General features: G+C 44.9%; 1 protein-coding gene and 1 pseudogene across 1 annotated transcript; both read right to left on the bottom strand.

Moving 5' to 3' along the window:
* Positions 1-1027: 1027 nt before the first annotated feature.
* On the bottom strand, positions 1028-15178 carry LOC122231745 (annotated as a pseudogene).
* Positions 3493-14549, bottom strand: LOC102952340 (interferon-induced protein with tetratricopeptide repeats 5-like). The gene is given in 3 exon segments (XM_015536272.2): positions 3493-5248; positions 13941-14000; positions 14002-14549. Coding segments are annotated over 3 exon segments (1566 nt in total). The 5' UTR covers positions 14067-14549; the 3' UTR covers positions 3493-3807.
* Positions 15179-19969: the final 4791 nt, after the last annotated feature.

Genomic DNA, 19969 nt, shown 5'->3' with positions numbered 1-19969 from the left:
CCATGGTTTTCAAGGTGGAGGGAAGGGTGTGGGGAGAGGAGGAGGAATGGCATGGTGCAGAGGATGAGCTGGGATCGCCTTTGTTACTTTCTGTGAGGAAAGCTCCCTATATGCAGTACACTCTATGGGCCTTGCTTCCAGAAGGTCTCTTCCTCAGCTGCATATGCCAGGATACAAGGCCCATGAATGTGACTGAGGAGGATTGTTAAAGGCTGTCCGATAGGAGCAGTGTAGTGAAACACTGTTGAAGAGCATGGACTTTGGAGTCAGTCTGGTCTGCATACACGGCCAGTCTCTACCGCTCAACACATTTGTGAGTCTAGACAGGTGACTTGACCACTGAAATCCTTGGTTTCTCCCTCACTAAAAAGTGAATGACAGCAGTAACTAGTTTACGGGGCTGTTGTAAGATGGAAAAAAAAAAATAAGCAAGTTCTAAATATATTTATCAATCAGTTATGAGTCAGACAGTCTTGTAGCTGATTAGGAGTTATTTGAAAATGAAACACAAAACTCTGTTGGAGAGTGATGTCACCAAGATGGTGAGGTAGGAGATGCCGCCTCCCCCATTTAAGCTCAACATCAAGACACCTATCCATGAACAAAACAGCTCCGGGAGAGGTCAGGAGTCCACTTAACAAACTTCAGCAACAGTGGAACAAAAACCCTGAGAATAACTTCAAAAACAGAAGGAGTACAGCTTCCTTCTGCCCCTGATCCTGCCCATGCCAGCTGGCGTGGCCCAGTGCCAAGAGGCAACTTCCAACCACAAAGGGTTCTAGCTGGGAAAGGAAGAGCCAAGTGAACACTGGGTTTCTGAGCCCTTTTGTGGCGCCGGGCAAAGGGCCTGCTTTGGTTCTGCCCCACCCAGAGCCTGGGAAGCTGGGACCTAAGCAGATGGCTGGGAACAAGGACGAGCGGGAGCCACCAGTGTCAACACACTGGGCTGGCATCCACAGTTCCCAGTGACCTGCTCTGCAGAGGACCCTGGCAGCTTTGGTCACTGAAGAACCCAGCGGCCACTCAGTACTGTACTGATTTGGAAGCTTCCCGCATACTTGTTTCACCTTGTCCACATAGATCTGAGCGTCTCGAGTCTGCCCAGGTGATAGTAGACCCAGGCATAGTTTCCCCAGGTGACCAGCCTTCTGATTTCTGCTTGATCAGAGTGTTCTCGCTGGACCAGCTCCTCAGCTTGCTGTAGGCACTCCAGGGCGGCCTCGTTGTGACCATTTAAGTGTTTTATGTAGGCCAAAAAGTTGTACATTGTAGCTTTGAACTCAGCGTTTACGAATTCAATCTGGTTACACACTCTGTCTTCTAGATCATGCGAGACACCATCCTTTTTTAAGTAAGTTCCATGTGAAATGGCATTTCAGCTGTGGGAGGATTTTTTCCAGAGAATTCTTGTTGACCTCACTGTGGAGAAAATAGACACGGTCACTGTGATGTGCACCTGCCAGGCACCGCGTCCTGGGATGCAGTTACAGGTTAAGTTTGTGTGTCAATCTGCCCAGGCTGTGGGAGGCCCAGACTTCGAGTCTAACATCAGTTCTGGGTGTGTCTGTGACCAGCATCTGACTCAGGAGGCAGGGGTAAAGCAGACTGTCTTCCCCAGTGTTGGCTGGGCACCACCCGGTCTGGTGAGGGTCTGAGTACAACAAGAAGGCAGAGGGAGTGTGAATTGTCTGCCTGGCTGTGTGAGCTGGACATGTGTCTTCTCCTCCCCTTAGACTGGAGCCTGTACATCGGCCTTCCTGGTTCTCGGGCCCTCAGACTTGGACCTCAGCCTATGGCATTGTTCCTCCAGCTCTCAGGCCTTTGGCCCAGACTGGAATTATAGCATTGGCTCTCCTGGGTCTGCAGCTTATGGACAGTGACCCATGATTATGGTCCTCAGCCTCTGTAATCATGTGAGCCAATTCTTCAAGGTTCTAATATCTAGTAAATTTTAAAGTCATTTAATAGACATTAAAGTCTAATATTTAAATACAGATACTTACTGTTATTTTGATATCATAATTGTATTTAATTGCATGTGGAATCCCTACTTGGGAACATAAGCTTGATTACAACATTATTCCCAGTGAGAGAAAATGACTTGCTGCAAAATATTTGATGCAAAGTGTGACAAATGCTTCTTCTGACAGGTCAGGACTTCAGTCCTGAATTTCTGAAATACCTGAGTAAAGATCCTTCCCTTCCCTGTTCTTCCTTCCTGAATAAACATATGAAATGAGCAAAATAAACACAGCAGAGACTTAAGTAAAACAAACATTTAAAAAAATTTAATTCACGAAATACACTGCAGTATGGATGCGTGTCTGAATATGCATAGAAAAATATCTGGAAGGATACATATTAAATTGTTAACAGGTTACCATGGGGGTGTGGAACTGGGTTAGAGTGAGGGAAGTGCTCTTACTTGTAAATTCATATGCTTCTGTTTATTTGAAATTTTACAGTGAGAATTCACCACTTTTATAATAATCAAACCCATCAAAACCATAACAGAAAATTTAATTAAAAAAATAAAAATAGTAACGAGTAGAAATAACACACAAATTCATGGCAGTCTTAAGGCAGTGGCAGTATGGAGAATCAAATCGCACGGCACGCTTTTCCACTAACACTGGTGGTAGATACAATTGTGTATGATAATCAAAGAAACAACATAAAAGAAGCCACTTTCAGTAGCATCCCGTTGTAAAAAGCATCCCTGGGGTCAGAGTCCTTGAGTAGTAGACTCTTCGAGGTGGACATTCAAACAGAAAGCAGGGCTTAACTACTCCTGGACGATCTACAGGAAAACATGTCAACCTGAAAACTTCAGGCAAAAGAAAGAGCCACACAGAAGTAACTTTGGAATGCTTGAACAGTTAACCACAGGCCGGAAACTGGGGGAACAAGAACCACCCAGCCCAGACCCAAAACTTAATCACCAAAACTTGGCAATCTATGGATGTAGAATGGGGATATCTATGTATCCATTTAATTATCATTTCTCCCACAATTCCTCAATCTGTGCAATGATTTTAACCTAAAAATTCTGCAATTTTAGTTGGAATGAAGTTAATTCCATTTAGATAAGGTTTACTTTCCAGTTGAAAGACCGGAGAAACTCGAGACTAAGGATTTTCCATTGTTCACTTTTTTCCTCACAACTATTTCTAATTGCGTAATGAACATTTTGGAATTCTGTATTTAAAGAAATCTTTTTTCCCCTGTTCTAGTTTTTTTCTCCTTTCATTGAGGTCATCACAGACAGCAGACTTTTTACTGTTAAGAACTTTTTCTTTCAACAAAAAGGATTCTTTAAGTGACTAGCGGGCTAATGGTTAAATACCTTCCTCAGAGTCAGAACTGGATAGGATCCATCTTTGGCAAGCTACACAGTTAAGAGCTTAACTAATAGAATTTTCCATTTTGCCGGAAGTCCGTTCTTGACCTAGGGGTCAAAGGCTTACGGCAAGATTATGCTTGTTACCTAAGTGAGCAATATGTGAAATTTGACAAGAAATTTATCAGAAAATTATTATAAATAGCAGAGATCGAGGTGTAAAGTCATAATAGCCCTCCCATTTTTGAAAGGTAACAACATCTGGAATGTTTTTGTTGCCAAATGGATTACACTATTTTCATTAGAAAAAAAACAGTGAAAGATTCATATTTAGCATGATGCCTGCTACACAGTAAACATTCAATAAAAATCAGCTCCACAATTAACAATAGATTAAAACAATGAACAAGAATACTTGAACCCACAACGAGGAGAAAATCTTCAAAGTAATTTCCTAGAGTGTGTATTTAAATACAAAGTCTGAGCTCACAGAGAGCAGCAAGGGACTCTGCATTTTCTGGGTCTATCCTCTGGGCCCGAGCATAGAACTCAGCAGCTTGCCTCTTTTCTCCCTCCAGCTTATAAACAAACCCCAGGGCACATAAACTCTGCACATCTGAAGCATCGTGACTAAGTCTCTTGACAGCCAATTTCTTCAGAGCACTTGTTAGTTTGGTCCGGAGGAGTGACCGGTCTCTAAGCTTCAAGGCCTCTACATAATGGTGGATGGCAGTACTTTCTGATTTACAGTGAAATTCCTGAAAGCGGCCATAGTAATAGTGGATCCGATGTCTGTGATCATCAGTTATGTTCTCCAGGTGAAGGGCTTTCTGGAAAACGTCTTCAGCCTTGCTATACTGGCCTCCCTCAGCGTACATGTTGGCCAGGTCCGTGTAGGCAAATGCAAACGTGGAGTCTCGTTCCACAGCTGCTTTGAAATGAGAGAGAGCCATCGCAATAAGCCTGTCGACTCTCAGTTTATCCTCCCCTTTAGGCCTGTTGCACGTGTCCTTCTTGACCTGGATCATTTGTGCCCTATAGCAGAGTCCCATCTGGTGATGCAGGAACGAGGACGTGGGCGTCGCCTTCAAGCCCTTTTTCAAAAGTCCAAGAGCTTCGTCCCAGGATTTTTTTCTCCTGTAGAATTTGGCTGCATAACGAAGGACGTAAGGTTGGGAAGCTATCTGGTCCAGGATTTCTTCAATGTACCTTTCCCCTTCAGCTTCTGCATGTACGTCTTGAAGCTTCAGCGCCAGTAAAACCTTCATGTAGGCGTTATCTGGGTTCAGGGTGACAGCCTTCCTCAGCGGGCCCAGAGACAAGCTCCTTGCAGGCCCTCCTCTGTTACCGTCATCCAGCCGATACACCGTGATGGCGTAGCCAATGCTGAATTCTGGATTGTCAGGTTCCGCTTCCAGAGCCTTCTCAAAAGCCGCTTTAGCCTTCTGGTAGTACTTTCCTCCAAATTTCAAGAATGCCCACCCTTTTTCACATTCAATCTCAGGACTCTCCAACTTGTAGTCAGAGGGACTGGACCGTTTCTTGCAGACGGCCCCTATCTTGTCTAAATGCCTCTGTGCCTCCTTAAGCTGGTCCGTGTGATAGTACACCCAGGCATAGTTTCCCCAAGTGACCAGACGCCGTATTTCTTCTTTGTCCGGGTGTTCTCTCCGGGTTATGTCTTCTGCTTGTTCCAAGCACGCCAGGGCATCTTCATTTTGCCCTTTTAGGTGTTTCACATAGGCCAATAGGTTGTAAAGAGTGAGTTTGGATTCTGTGGTGAGAAACTCAAGCTGCTGCCCGATTGTATTTTCCACATCAAACAGAATGTCTTCCTTAAGTAAATTCCATGTAAAGTGACATTCCAACTCTAACAGAATGGCCTTCAGGGGGTCCTTAGGCATTTCACTGTCAAAGATAAAGTCGTTTTTAAATTTTTGAAGAACTGAATCATTGTTTAAACCTCTAACACTGTTCTCTGCTTAGCAACCAAACCAGTCTTCTACTGGAATTTACACTTGAAGCACTGGGCCCCTGTAACTTTATATTGGTTTCCTCTGGGTCCAGTTACATTCTAGAAATATTTCATTAAATTCTCATTGCAAAGCCAGTTCTGAAAGACAGCAGGGTTTTCTGCATCACAGGGTATCAATTTCCTTTTGGCAGTCACTAGCCCCCAGGTACCACCTATTTTTTTTTTTTTTAACTTTATTTATTTCTGAGAGAGAGCAAGAGCCAGGGAGGGGCAGAGAGAGAGGGGAGAGAGAATCCCTAGCAGGCTCCGCACTGTTAGTGCAGAGCCCAACGCAGGGCTCAAACTCATGACCTGAGCTGAAATCAAGAGTCGGATGTGTAACCAACTAAGCCACCCACACGTCAGTACTGGGCATATTTTTACAGAGAGGAATTTATGATTATGATTATGATTTTTTAAATGTTTATTTTTGAGAGAGAGAGAGAGGGCATAAGAGGGGGAGGGACAGAGAGACAGACAGAGACAGAGACAGAGACAGAGACAGGATCTGAAGCAGGCTCTGCTCTGACAGCAGTGAGCCTGACATGGGGCCCAAACTCACACATCATGAGATCATGACTAAGCTGAAGTTGGACACTCAACGAACTGAGCTACTCAGGCGCCCCTACAGAGACAAATTTAGGGACGCCTGGGTGGCTCAGTCGGTTAAGCATCTGACTTTGGCTCAGGTCATGATCTTGTGGTTCACAAATTTGAGCCCTGTGTTGGGCTCTGTGGTGACAGCCCAGAGCCTGGAGCCTGCTTCAAATTCTGTGTCTCCCTCTCTCTCTGCCCCTCCCCTGCTCGTGTTCTGTCTCTGTCTCTAAGTCAATCAATCAATCAATCAATCAATCAGAGAGGAATTTAAATGTTTTGTCTAACAGCTTGAAAATTAAAAATAATAGATCTATAAACAGTAACGAATATAAAAATTCCATTTCTGCATTATGAGTAGGAAGGGAGAGAAGAATATGTGAGAAATAAGAAAAAGAAGTTCACTGGAGGAGACACAGAAGCCATATCAATGTATCATTTTTTTTTTAATTTTTTTTTCAACGTTTTTTATTCATTTTTGGGACAGACAGAGACAGAGCATGAACGGGGGAGGGGCAGAGAGAGAGGGAGACACAGAATCGGAAACAGGTTCCAGGCTCCGAGCCATCAGCCCAGAGCCCGACGCGGGGCTCGAACTCACGGACCGCGAGATCGTGACCTGGCTGAAGTCGGACGCTTAACCGACTGCGCCACCCAGGCGCCCCTCAATGTATCATTTTTGAGGAGGAAGGAAGAAATCGAGGGAGAGCGGGATGGGGTGGGGTGGGAAACCCCAGGGAGAGAAAGGCCCAGAAACAGACAGGAACAGGTATACCAAGAGATGAGGAAAGCATGATTTGAGATAGATAACAAGGAGAGCAGCAGAGAGTTCAAGAAAGATGGGGAGGGGCACCTGGGTGGCTCAGTCGGTTGAGCCTCTGACTTTGGCTCAGGTCATGATCTCACAGCTTGTGAGTTCAAGCCCAGCGCTGGGCTCTGTGCTGACAGCTTGGAGCCTGGAGCCTGCTTCGGATTCTGTGTCTCCCTCTCTCTTTGCCCCTAACCCACTCGCATTCTGTCTCTCTCTCAAAAATAAATAAACATTAAAAAAAAATTTTTTTTTTAAAAAGATCGGGAAAGGACAAGAGGAGGGTGGGTAATGTGTAGGTTTTGCTGTCAAATCCCACAACCTTCTGGCCTCTCGGGTTGTGGGCAACAATAAAGACTAAGACCTATTATTAACTCATCAGCTCCCTCAATATTCACTTCATAAATATTTGCTGAGCTCCCTTTGTACAACGCACAGTGTAACTCTGCAGAGCCCATTGGAAACATGATCTCAGAAACTAGGAAGAGGAAGAGGAAAGGAAGGGCTAGGAAATACTTATTCATTAGGGACAGCCTTCTCTGTGCGAGATCTTGTCAATAACCCTGGGGATGTAACCCTGAGCGAGACACAGCTCTGCTCATGGAGAGCTTATGTTATAAGTCACTGGTCAGTTACAGCTTAGCATTCCAACCAAGGTCTGTGAAAGTGACCCAGGAAGTGCGCACAGTCCAGTGCTGTGGACATCTGTGGCTCTGGCTTGGTGAGGATCCCTTCTCTTGGTTTTCCTTTCTGGAACATGCTCTCCCTCTACTCTCAGTCCATGTGATTTGAGATGGGCCGTCCACCATTCACTCCAATCTGGGAAGGCGCAAGATATTCCAGCCGTTCCCTGGTCCCAGTGATTCACTCAGAGGTAGTCCAATTAAAATATAATAATTTTGCTGAGGGGCACCTAGGTAGCTTAGTCTGTTAAGCATCTGACTTCAGGTCATGATCTCACAGTTGGTGAGGTCGAGCCCCACGTTGGGCTCTGTGCTGACAGCTTGGAGCCTGGACCCTGCTTCGGATTCTGCGTCTCCCTGTCTCTCTGCCCCTCGCCAGCTGGTGCTTGCTTTCTCTCTCAATAATAGATGAATAAACAAATATATAATATTATATGTAATTAATATTAATACAATATAATAATATATAAAATTTGTATTATATATAATTAGTATTAATCAGTATAATTAATATATGCAACATGTAATTATAATTAATATAATTAATTGTAATACTTATATATGATTAATATATACTTTAAATATATATTAATATATATTAGTTCATATATATATTTTAATATATATATAATTTTACTGAAACTAGGTCTCTTCCTTCTGAAAAGTGTAAGCTGGTAGAATATAAGCTTGGAGCTGCTAGTGGCCATCTTTCCACACTTAGGGACAGCCTACCTGAGAAGGGATCTAACACAGCAGAAAGCAGAGCTCAGACAGGAGGAAGGACAGACGGCTTATGCCAGTGACTAAAGAGTCTTGCCTGGATCACCCTGTCTAACCCTGAACTTCTGTTTACTTAAAGACATAGCTTCTCTCTCCTTTGTTTAAGCTGGTTTGAATTAGGTTTCTACTGTCTGCAACTGATGAAATCCTGAGTAATATTCCTAGTTTTATTTGTTTGTTTTGCTGATGGTAGTGGTGAGACAGTCAAGAAAGACATTCTACATCTACTACTGGCCATAATTAAGGAATTCGCAGAAAAAAAAATTCCTTAAATCTTCTCTCAGAGAAGTTCCCTGCTTACGTGTGTGTATTTCTGTTTCTGTTGCACACGGGATCCCCACCCTCTTGTATGTAAAATATAAACCTATTTGTACAAATGTTTATGGGAACTACAGTAATATTTCCATCAAAACATTTGTTGACCACCTCATGTCACACATGCCAGGCAGTATCCTAGTTGTATCCTAGATATAGTAGTGAGCGAGTAAGTTAGAAAAAGGCCCTTTCCTCATGGTAATTTCATTCTGGAAGAGGAGGGAACAAAAGGAGGTGAAAGAAAAGAAACATGGAAACAAATCAATATGGAAACAAATGGAAAGTATAATTCCAGATAGTGATAAGTGTTAAAAAGAAAAAAATAATCAGAGTAATGGTATTAAGAGGTGGTGGTTGGAGGCGGGGGGAGGTACTTTAGTTATGATTGTGAAGAAATAGCCCTTGTAAAAAGGGGCAATTGAAATAATCAGATCCCAACAGTGGAACAGAGGCAGTCATAGAAGATCTGAGGGCAGAATGGTCTAAGCCACTGCTTCTCTACCAGGGTGCTTTTGCTCCCGGGAGACATTTGGTAATGTCTGGAGACAATCTGGTTGTCACACTGGGTGGGTCAAGACCAGGGATGCTGCTAACTATCCTGCAGTGCACGGGTAGGTCCCAGTCACCGTGAATTATCCAGCCCAAAATGTCAATCATGCTGAGGTTGAGAAACCCTGGTTGGGGCTGAGGGACCAGCAAGTGCAAAGGCCCTGATGTGGGAACAGACTTGGAGTGTTCGGGGGACAGAAGGAAGAAGGGTTAAGTGGAAGGTGAGGCATGGCAGTAGCAGGAACAGAAGGTGCAGGCCTGCAGTCCATGACAAGGAATATTAATTTTACAATAATTCTAATGGGAAGTCATTACAGGGAGATTTTTAAGTAGGGAAATGATAATGTTTGATACAGGCCTAAAAGATGTCCCTCTGGGGGCACCTGGTGGCTCAGTCTGTTGAGCGTCCAACTCTTGATCTCAGCTCAGGTCTTGATCTCAGGGTTGTGAGTTCAGGCCCTGTGTTGGGCTATTGGGCTCTGCACTGGGCATGGAGCCTACTAAAAAACAAGATAAAACAAAAAACAAAACACTAAATGTATATTATATATATATATATATATATATATATATATATATATATATATATATAAAATATCTAATATTATATATATATAAAATATCTAATATTATATATATATATAAAATATCTAATATATATATATATATATATATATATATATATATATACATATATATATATATCAGCATCATTTACATTAGCCAAATTATGGAAGTAGCCCAAGTGTCCATTGATAGATGAATGGATAAAGATGTGGATACATATACAATGGAATATTACTCATCCATAAAAAAGGATGCAATCTTGCCATTTGCAACAACATGGGTAGACCTAGAGAGTATAATGCTAAGTGAAATAAGTCAGAGACAGACAAATACCATACGATTTCACTCATATGTGAAATTTAAGAAACAAATGAACAAAAAAAAGACTCTTTTTAAAAATGTTTATTTATTTTGAGAGAGACAGAGAGAGCAACGCATGCACGAGTGGGGGAAGGGGAAAGAGAGAAGGCGACAGAGAATCTCAAGCAGGCTCCCCAGTCAGCATGAAGCCTGATGTGGGCCTCAATCCCATGACCGCGAGATCATGATCTAAGGCAATATCAAGCGTTGGACACTCAACTGACTAAGCCACCCAGGTGCCCCCCAAAACCAGACTCTTAAATACAGAGAACAAACTGGTGGTTTCCAGAGGGGAGGTAGGTGAGGGGATGGGTGAAGTAGATTTAAAAAAAGGGAAAAGGAAAAAAGGAAAAAAAATCCATGATATTATGGAAGCCTAAGGAAGAAATATTTATTTCAGGAAGGAGAGATGGATGTTCGATATGTACAATGACTCTAAGAGGTTGAGTGATTGAGGACAGAGAAGAGATCACTGGGCTGGAGCAAAGCTGTGGGGAACCCTGATGAGCATTTTACTAAAAAGGTAGGGATGAAAACATTACTAGTTGGGGGGGGGGGTGGACAATGGGAGGTGGAATAGTGGATACGGGGAATAGAGGTCACTCCTTTCAAGGAATTTTACTATTAAGGGAATAGACAGAGCTACATCTGGAGGGGGGTTGGCGGAACTGTCAAAAACATTTTTAATCATGAAATTTTTAATGACTTAATGATATGCCTGTGGGAATGATCCAGTATCAAGGGAGAAAATGACGCTTGTAGGAGAGAGGTGGGGATAACTGCGAGAAAGATGGAACATGAAGCAGAAGTGAAGCTATACAATGTTAATACATCTTTATCTCCAGACTCAGACTCCTAACCGTGGTCGCCATGCCTTTCTTCATCTGTCCTGTGTCTACTTCTATAGCCTCATTTTGTACAATCTCCTCTCCTTCATTGCCCTCCGGTCATACTGGCCTTTAAAAAAGTTTCTTTCCTCTGCCAGGTCTGTATCCTCAGGGCATCTGCACCTGCTTTTTACACCCTCAGTCTCTGAACTCTTCCTAAGAGAGGTCTAGGGATTGCTCACTCTCATGATTCTGGTCTTGGCTCAAATGTGAGGTCTTCCAAGAGGGGTATCTCTGACCACTCTAGCTAACACTGCACCCCTGCCTTGCCAGCCACCCTACAGTATAGTATTTCTCATTTTCCTGTCCTGCATAGCAGGAGAAGAGTGCTTTGAATCAAATAAGAGACTGAGGCTTTACAGTGAATCGACCAAGTCTTTAGGAATTGTGAAGGGGCTGTCTTAATTAGCCAAAAGTGACAGAAGAGTTAGAGAACTGGATTAGTGGCACAACGAGTAGTAGTAATTGGACAGATAAAACCATTTCATATTTACAACCAAATATACTATTCCATGAACAGTTTTCCAACTTTTATAGAAACTAAATTTAATCCTTAGTGACTTAATATTATCTTTAGTACACATTTAAGTTAATTTGCAATTAATTTCAATTTTATATATTTTTTCATGTTTATTCTCACTCTCCGTGTATATACATACACACCAATATACAGGTCCCACACTTTAGTGACTACAGGTTCTAGCCAGAGCTTGCCCACAGAAATTCTTGCCATGATGGAGATGTTCTTATCCATGCTCTGCAATATGATGGACACTAGCCACAAGTGACCATGATCACTTGAAATGTGGCTAGGATGCCTGAGGAACTGGATTTTAAATTTCGTTTACTTTTAATTAATTTAAATAACTGTATATGACCAGCGGCTCCTGTGTGAGACAGGACACTGGAGACACTTGGGCCTGTCGGACTTTAATGGAATAAAAGAGCTCCCACACACCAGGTTAGAGCTCTCCTTTAACTTAAAATCTCTGCCATTTTATTCAAGGTGAAGAACTAAATTAGATGGCAAATAAAGATGGATTTGAAAAAAACAACCTTATACACACGAGCTGGGCTCATTGCAGATTTGGCTCAATGGTGTAAATGTTACACTATTTATAATAGACTGAAATCAGAGGAGAACTCCACAAACAAGGAAACCTGAAGTTGCCATGCATCACTAGCTTACTGCACGCCAGGCAGTGCGCCAGGCACTTACAAATTACATTTAATTTTTATGCCATTTTATTATTTTCACAATTTTGTGGATGAGGAGTAGGGGACAGAGTTTATATTACATGTCCGAGGTTACTCAGCTCTAACGTGGCTGAGCTCAGAATCAAACCCAGCTCTGCCTGACTCAAAGCTCAATACTGTTAAACTACCTCTTTTTACCATAAAAATTGGAGGTGGTTTTGGTTTTTTTTTTGTTTTTTGTTTTTTGTTTTTTTTAGAATAGTTTGCTTTAAAATACAGGATACATGCAATGTATTTAAAATTCACCTTGGGGCGCCTGGGTGGCTCGGTCAGTTGGGTGGCTGACTTGGGCTCAGGTCATAATCTCGCAGTTGGTGAGTTCGAGCCCGGCGTGGGGCTCTGTGCTGTCAGCTCAGAGCCTGGAGCCTGCTTCGGATTCTGTATCTCCTCTCTCTCTGTCCCTCCCCCACTCGTGTTCTGTTTCTCTCTGTCTCTCTCTCTCTCTCAAAAAATAAATCAACATAAAAAAAAAAGAAGTTCAGTTGGCATCTCAAATACACACATGCAATACAGAAACTTGGGCGCCTTGATCCTGTACCTCCTGTCTTCCCCATCTTGTTTGGCACCTCTTAGTTCCACAGGCCAAATAACCTAGGAGTAATCTTTGATCCCTCTATTCCTCCTCTCCCAACCCCTCATCCATTCCAGTACGAAGTTCTGTTAATTCTGTCACATCTCAAATCCATCCACTTCTCTCCACTTCCACTGCTGTTTTCCTCCTCTGAACCACAATCACCTTTCCTTTGAGCTGGGGCAAAACTCTGGTCTCCCTGCTTCCTTCTGGTCTTGATTCCCCAATACAGCCCTAGTATATTTTTGAAAATGTAAACTGGATCATGTAAGTCTCCCACTTACAATCTCCCAAGGGCTACCCAACACCCTTAGATATTAATCCAGCCCTTGCCAGGTCCTACAAGTCCCTAAAGGACCTGGCCTTGCCTACCCATCCGACCTTTTCCCTCCTACTGTCCTCCACATTCACTGTCATTTTAGACATTTTGACTTTTCTTCCTATCTCAAACACATCAAGTTCAAGGACTTTTATACCTGTTGTTTTTACTCGGGATGCTCTGCTTCTAAATCTTTGCATGCCTAGCTCTTTCTTGTAACTCAGCTCAAATATGCCCTACCCCAGAGGGTGCCTGAGGCAGAACCATCTAAAATAGACCCCTCTGTTCTAGGTCACTCTCTTAGCCCATTACACTTATTTTCCTTACAGCTCTGTTCACTTTCTGAATTATATTATTTACTCATTTATCTATTGTATGTGTATTTCCCCCATTTAAATAAAAGCCCTATGAAAATAGGGACCTTGTTTTGATCTTACTTTTTGCACCTCTGTGTCCCAGCATCTAGTTATTATTCCAGGCAGATAATGGAAGCTCACTAAATAAATATTTGTTGAATGAATGACAGTGTAGTCACATACTAGCAGCTTCTGACGTGTCCAGCCCAGAGGTTGGGCTTAGCATCAAAAGCACCTGGATACCTGATGAGGAGTTCCTGCTAGTCCCTCCCTTCCTGCTGATGGCTCCAAACTACCTCCCACCTCCCACTTCAATTCTCCCCACCCCACTTGTCTTTGTATCTTGGCATGCGCTCTGTCTGGCTCTGTGTTTGGATTTTGAATACAGGGTTTGGGCTGTCTTTTATGGTCCTGACTGGGAAACCTGGTATGATCATCCCTCGGTAGTTAGTTGTTCCTTTCTCTGGTGCAACGTCACCAAAATTTTGGGCAAGACCTCCCCTTAGCAGCCTGTCCAGACCCATGGCGATCTGGGCTTACCGGCCCCCTGCCCGTGGGCAGAGTGAAATGCACATCCTCTTCTGCTCCAGAGGTTTACACCGGCCCAGCCCAAGGAGGCTGAGGAGACCGCCTCGGGCAATAGGAATGTGGCCGTGCCAGTGACATCTCAAAGGGACGTTCACTCAGCCACTGAAGTGCTTCGCTCAGACTCGGTGGAATTTAAACACAACTGGATACCATGATAAGTTTTACTTTTAAACCCAGTCTACTTAACCTTTAAACTTTGTCTCTGGGAAGCTGGCAGAGAGAGGCTCTTGTGTCTGAAGAGGCGACATTTATCTTTAGGCAATTTTGAGTTTTAGCCAGGAAGGAGCAGTCTTTCGTTGTCCCCAGTGGGGTCCGCTCCTGTTCCACATACAGTGCACCCCCTTTTCCTTCTTGTTTCTTCTGGCACCCCCCCCCCGAACTCCCTCCCTTCTTAAACTTGTTGGCAGTGGGGCGCTTATTCAATTTCCTCTTCTGCTTCACGTAATAGTAATCAACATTTGCAAAACTCTTCACGCTAAGCAATGAACTCTTTCCGCGGTCCTAAGATTGGGTGCCATTAAGTTTTACGAATAAGAAACGGACTCAGAGTTTACAAAATGTTCTGGGCATCCAACGAGGAGGTGTTCAGAGTCACGACTTCGAACAAGGTTTTAGCCTCCCGTCCCTCAACTCATTTAAATGCGGAGGTTCACCGGTCGGGCGCAGGGCCGGCTGCGGCAGCCTGGGGATCCAAAGCGGGTGAGAAGCATCCTGCCCCGCGCGTCAGCTGGTAAAGGAGACAGCCTCAGGCATCCGCGCAAAACAGCCGACGGGGCGGACCAGCAGGAGTCGGTGGCTCCCGGGAAGGGAAGAACTCAGACCCCGAGGTCAGAAAGGCACCTGGGCAGAAGCAGCAGACCCGGTGACGAGTCGCGTCCGCCGGCTCCCCTCCCCGTCCCGGGACTGGGGCTGCCCTTCCCTCGGCGGGGACCGGGCTCGCGGGGGCAACCTAAACCCGACGCCCGTGCGGCCTGGAAGGGCCCCGGCGCTGCGCGGGCCACGGAGTCCAAGGCCTACGCGGAGTTTGGGAGCAGAAGCGGAGAAAACCCTCACCTCGTGGTGGTTGTGGACCGTCCCGGCAGGCGGCAGTCCCCTCGGGCTTTCCGCTCTAGAAGTGGAGCCCCAGCTGCGGAGCGCGCGCTCCAGGGCGCCGGCAGGCGCGGGAGTGCGGGCGGGAGGGCGCGGAGTGCGCGGGGGCGCGGGCGTGCGGACGGGGGAGCGCGGAGTGCGCGGGGGCGTGCGCGCGTGCAGGCGGGAGGGCGCGGAGTGCGCGCGGACGGGAGCGCGGAAGTGCCGGCGGCGCGGGAGTGCGCTTCCCTCCGGGCGTCAGCTGCGCGCTCTCTGAGGCTAGGAGTTGGCTTTTGTAAAGGCGGCATCCGAACGGGAAATGGAACGTAGATGGTGTCTCAGCTTCCCGACCCGGCGGAGTCCAGCTCCAAGAAACGGAAACGTCTGCAAGAGCTGAGTGGGGCCGGGGAGAGGTTTGTGAGACTCCGGGCGGTGCGGTGTGGTATTTGCAGCGGGGCCTCTGGCTTTGATCTGGGCTCTCGCCTGCCTTGCTGAGTCCTCGTGCCCCGCCCCCCCTCTCTTTTTAAATAAAGTGACGGGAGATTGCTCCGCGTTATTTCTGTTGCAAGGGTGGCAGCGATGCTCTTTTCGTCTTTCTGCATCCTAAGCGGAAAGAAGTCTCTGCTTCTCGTCTTGATTCAACAAACAACACAGGCGCACTACCCATGGGGTAAAGTTAGAGAAACTTGGGAGTCAAAATGCATACACATTTTAAAATTTGATAGCTATTGCTTAATAACTTTGCGGAGAGATTTATACACCCCTCCCTGGAGTTGTAGGACAGTGCTTGCCTTCTGTGCCCTTGCCAACCGTGCTTCGCCTAACAACTTCTAATAAAGATCAGGGTGGTATCAGGAATCTGAGCCGAAAATGCCAAATACCCACACACTAAAATTTTTGTCCCCCTGTGACTGCAGTCATTCCTCGTGGATTCAGTGAACCGCATTGAACAACTGCTAAGAGGCAGACGTTGTGCAAGACACAGGCAATGCAGCAATGAAAAAAACAAAGGATCTACCTTCGAGTACTTCATTCCTAGTGTGGGAGATAAAGATAATAAAGAACAAATAAAGTATTGTGTGTGAGATGGTGCTATGGAGAAAAAGCATGGAGTGGGTTACAGTGCCGGGCGTTTCACCGTTATAAATATGGTGGGGAGGAAAGATTTCACTGGGTCAGTGACATTTGAGTAAAGATCTGAAGCAGGTGAAGGAGAGAGTGGTTATGGGGCCAGGGAAGAATGGTTCAGGCAGGGGAAGCAGTAGGTACAAACCCCAGGGAGGTGGGAACATACTTGCCATGAATGGGTGGTGTGGCTGGAGCAGTAAGGGTAGGGGGGAGGTCTCAAGAAATGAGATCAGAGGAAGAATGGCATGGGCCTGAAGCCTACTGTAATGTTTAACTTAAGCAGGAAGCTGCATTTTATTTTTTTTTAATTTTATTTATTATGTATGTATGCGTGTATGTATGTATGTATGTATTTTTGAGAGAGAGAGAGAGCGAGCAGGGGAGGGACAGAGTGAGAAAGAGAATCCCAAGCAGGCTCTGTGCTGTCAACATGGAGAGTGAGGTGGAGCTCGGTCTCACGAACCCTGAGATCATGACCTGAACCGAAATCAAGAGTCTGACACTTAACCAACTGAGCCACCCAGGCATCCTTTATTTTGTTTTTAAAAAATGTTTATTTATTTTGAGAGAAAGAGTGAGAGAGGCAGGCAGAGAATCCCAAGTGGGGTTCGATCCCACGATCAGTGAGATCATGAGCTGAGCCGAGACAGAGTGACAGTCAACTGACTGAGCCACCCAGGTGCCTCAAGGAAGCTTCATTTTAGAAAAGGTACCGAACAGTTTGCTGTGGGTGGAAGAATAAAGCCAGAATACCCTCCTTATCAAGGATGTAGAAAAATTTAATGGCGCTCCAGTGTTTGAAAAAATTTTCAGTGCGTGGATTATGTTTCCTTCCTTGTTCCTGCTTCTCTCCCTTCCTTTCTCTTAACTGTATCCAAGCCAAAAGGTCGTCTTTGCTTATTAAGGTTTAGACCGATAGCAACTAAGCAACCAGAAGTGAACATTAAAGGGAAAGGAAATCCTGCCTATCTACTTATATTGTTTAGGAATTCAAATTCAGAAAGGCAAAAACCATCTGTGAAAAATTTAAAGGAATATACATTTTCAGGATTGAGAAGAAACAAACGTCTGGCTGTTGAGTGGGTGTTGAACGTGCCAGAATTACTAGATGGAATTTGAATATTGATCTTTTTTCACAGACTGTTGGATTGGGTGGATTCTTGGTAAAACCAGTAGTGTGTTGTCTTTTGAACGTACTCTAGTCAACATGCAGGACGCAGCAACTAGCAACAAAGGGAAACAGAAAGTGAAACATGGCAATTGATCTAAAATCTTCTTGGGAAACCGAAAATTAAGTAACGCTTTTAAGAAATACATGTAAGTCAGTTTCTCAACCTTGGTGCTATTGAGGAACTTTTTTTTCTTTCTCTTCTCTCAGGGACAACATTCTCCTCTCCCCTCAGATTCTCCCTCCTTGAGAATCAGTGCTGTAAATAATACCCTCGTGTATGTGTTTGAAATCATGTGAGCTTGTCCTCAGGACACAGCCTGCAAGAGATAGGAGCTGGATTTCAGGAAGGAGAGGAAGAGTTGAGCACAGATGAGCAGTTGGGGATGGTCCTGGAGTTCAAGAGGAGGCGTGCGTGAGAGAACGGTGGACATCAAGGGGAATGTCAGAGAAGTGTGGCTGTGTCACATCTGGTCTGCTGGGGACAGGCTTCAGGGCTGTGGATTCATGACCCACCCTCTGGGTCAAGCTGGGGCAGGCTATGGGTAGGGGCCCTCAGTCCCAATGCAGTTCCAGTACTAGCAGCATCATAACAATGGGGACAACGGTGACCAGAGAGGGTCCCCGAGGAACTGGAGCTTGCAGTGGTGTGCGGACAGCAGTTAGCAAAGATCTGGCTGGGGGCACCTTAACAGTAGGGAGTGGCAGGAGCTGTGGCTTGGCCGGATTTGGACTACGTGAGAGACATTCCCTAGGCACTTGGAGAAAGTTTTGAGCGGCAGAAACTCTAAACAAGGACGCCAGCTGAGGTTTTGCCAGTCATTTCCATGGGAGGGGTAACAAGTCCTGGAAGTCAGCTGTCAGTTCCGAGACTTCTCCGTAATGCCCGGAGATAGTCATGTGGAGGCTTGACAGGAGCGTTTTCACTACGGAAGAGCAGCTCTTTTTCTGGATTTGCTGCTTGCCGTTTTCCCCTGCAAGCGTCCAGGCTCTTCCACACATTAGAGCTTCCGAGCCCTCAGAGCGCAGACACCTCTTCCAGAGGAGGGGACGCGAGGGGATAGAGAGATGGTGTTAGATTATAAGACACTCTGATGACTGAGACCTCTGGGTCGTCAAGCACCCCTCACACAAACACATCCATAATCCAGAGATTTATGTTGCATGAATGAGCTCTGCTTTCTGGCTGCAAATGATGTATTAGCAATACCTGGGAAGAGCTGCCTAGTAGATTAACCAGTCATCCGACCAGTATTTACCTTTCATGTTTCTCTCTCTGGGAGAGTTCCCAGTGGCTAGACTCACTTTAGTGCCAGTGTCACTTTGGGCCTCCTCCCCAAACTCAAGCACTGTAAGATACCATTTTTGTTAAATCTAAGAAGTCTTTGTTTTAGTTACAAGTATGTTGAGAAGATCGGATCTGTGTGGCTCTGACGTCTAGCCTTCAATGATGAACTTTGCTCCCTTCGGTTCCTAACGAATTTTAGTAGAAATCAAAAGGCTTTCGCAATCTGTGTATGAATTTCTTGAGGATTTGTGTTCTTGTGGATTACGGATCCCCACCAAGAAATGCAGGCAGCCTCTAAGTAGTTGGAAAAGGTACAAAAAAGGATTGTCCCCTAGGATCTCTGGAGGCAGTTGCCAATACCTCTGTGGCCGTTGCCAGTGGATTTCCATCCAGTGACACCCATTTCAGATTTCTGACCTTCAGAACTGTAAGATCATAAGTTTTTGCGGTTTTAAGCCACCAAGTTTGTGGTAATTTGTTAACAGCCACAGTGGGAAATTAATACATCCTCCCCCTAAAAAAATACATGGATGAAAAAAGCAGTCACACTATTTCCGTATCTCTTCCTTTTAAAACTATTGGATGAGAAAAGACATTGTTTCCTTATTTCTTCCTTTTAAAAATATTGCTTGGTGTGCAACCCCTTTTAATAAAATGTCACAAAGGTGGTTGTTGCTGATGGTCTCTCAGATCATTTAGCATCCTTTTCCTGTGTTTTTGATCAATCAATACCAGAAAATGACTGAATAAACAGTGCTACATGTGGCATGAAAGAAGAGAAACTGCTTTGGAACAATAAATATCAAACATCAAACAAGTAATTGACTGTGTACTTGTTACTGACTAGATCGTAAACTTCAGGAGGTTTGGGGAGATGTCTGCTTTCTTTGCTGAAGGGGAGCAGAGTATGCCGCCCCAAAATATGCCATGTTGGTGTAGGGATTATTTTGAACTGAGGGCAGTTGAGAAGAAGCAGGGTACAAGACACGCTCTGCGTACTCCCCCTACCTGCCTACAAGCAGTACAGAACTTTGTAGTGGTGTCCCCTTACCCTCTCCACCAGGAAGGTGAGAAGTTGATTGCCTGAGACAAGTGTAGACCCTTATTAGCCCAGAGTCACTGCTGGAGTAATCTACATAACAAACCTTCTTCTTCTTTTTTTTTTTTCCCTAATTTTTAAAAATGTTTATTTATTTTTGAGAGAGGGAGAGAGTGAGTAGGGGAGGGACAGAGAGAGAGGGAGACACAGAATCCGAAGCAGGCTTGGGGCTCTGAGCTGTCAGCACAGAGCCCGACGCGGGGCTCGAACTCACCAACTGTGAGATCATG

The sequence above is a fragment of the Panthera tigris genome, chromosome D2 (assembly GCF_018350195.1).
Source record: "Panthera tigris isolate Pti1 chromosome D2, P.tigris_Pti1_mat1.1, whole genome shotgun sequence".
Classification (NCBI taxonomy): domain Eukaryota; kingdom Metazoa; phylum Chordata; class Mammalia; order Carnivora; family Felidae; genus Panthera; species Panthera tigris.
This window is presented reverse-complemented; position numbering and strand designations above follow the sequence as displayed.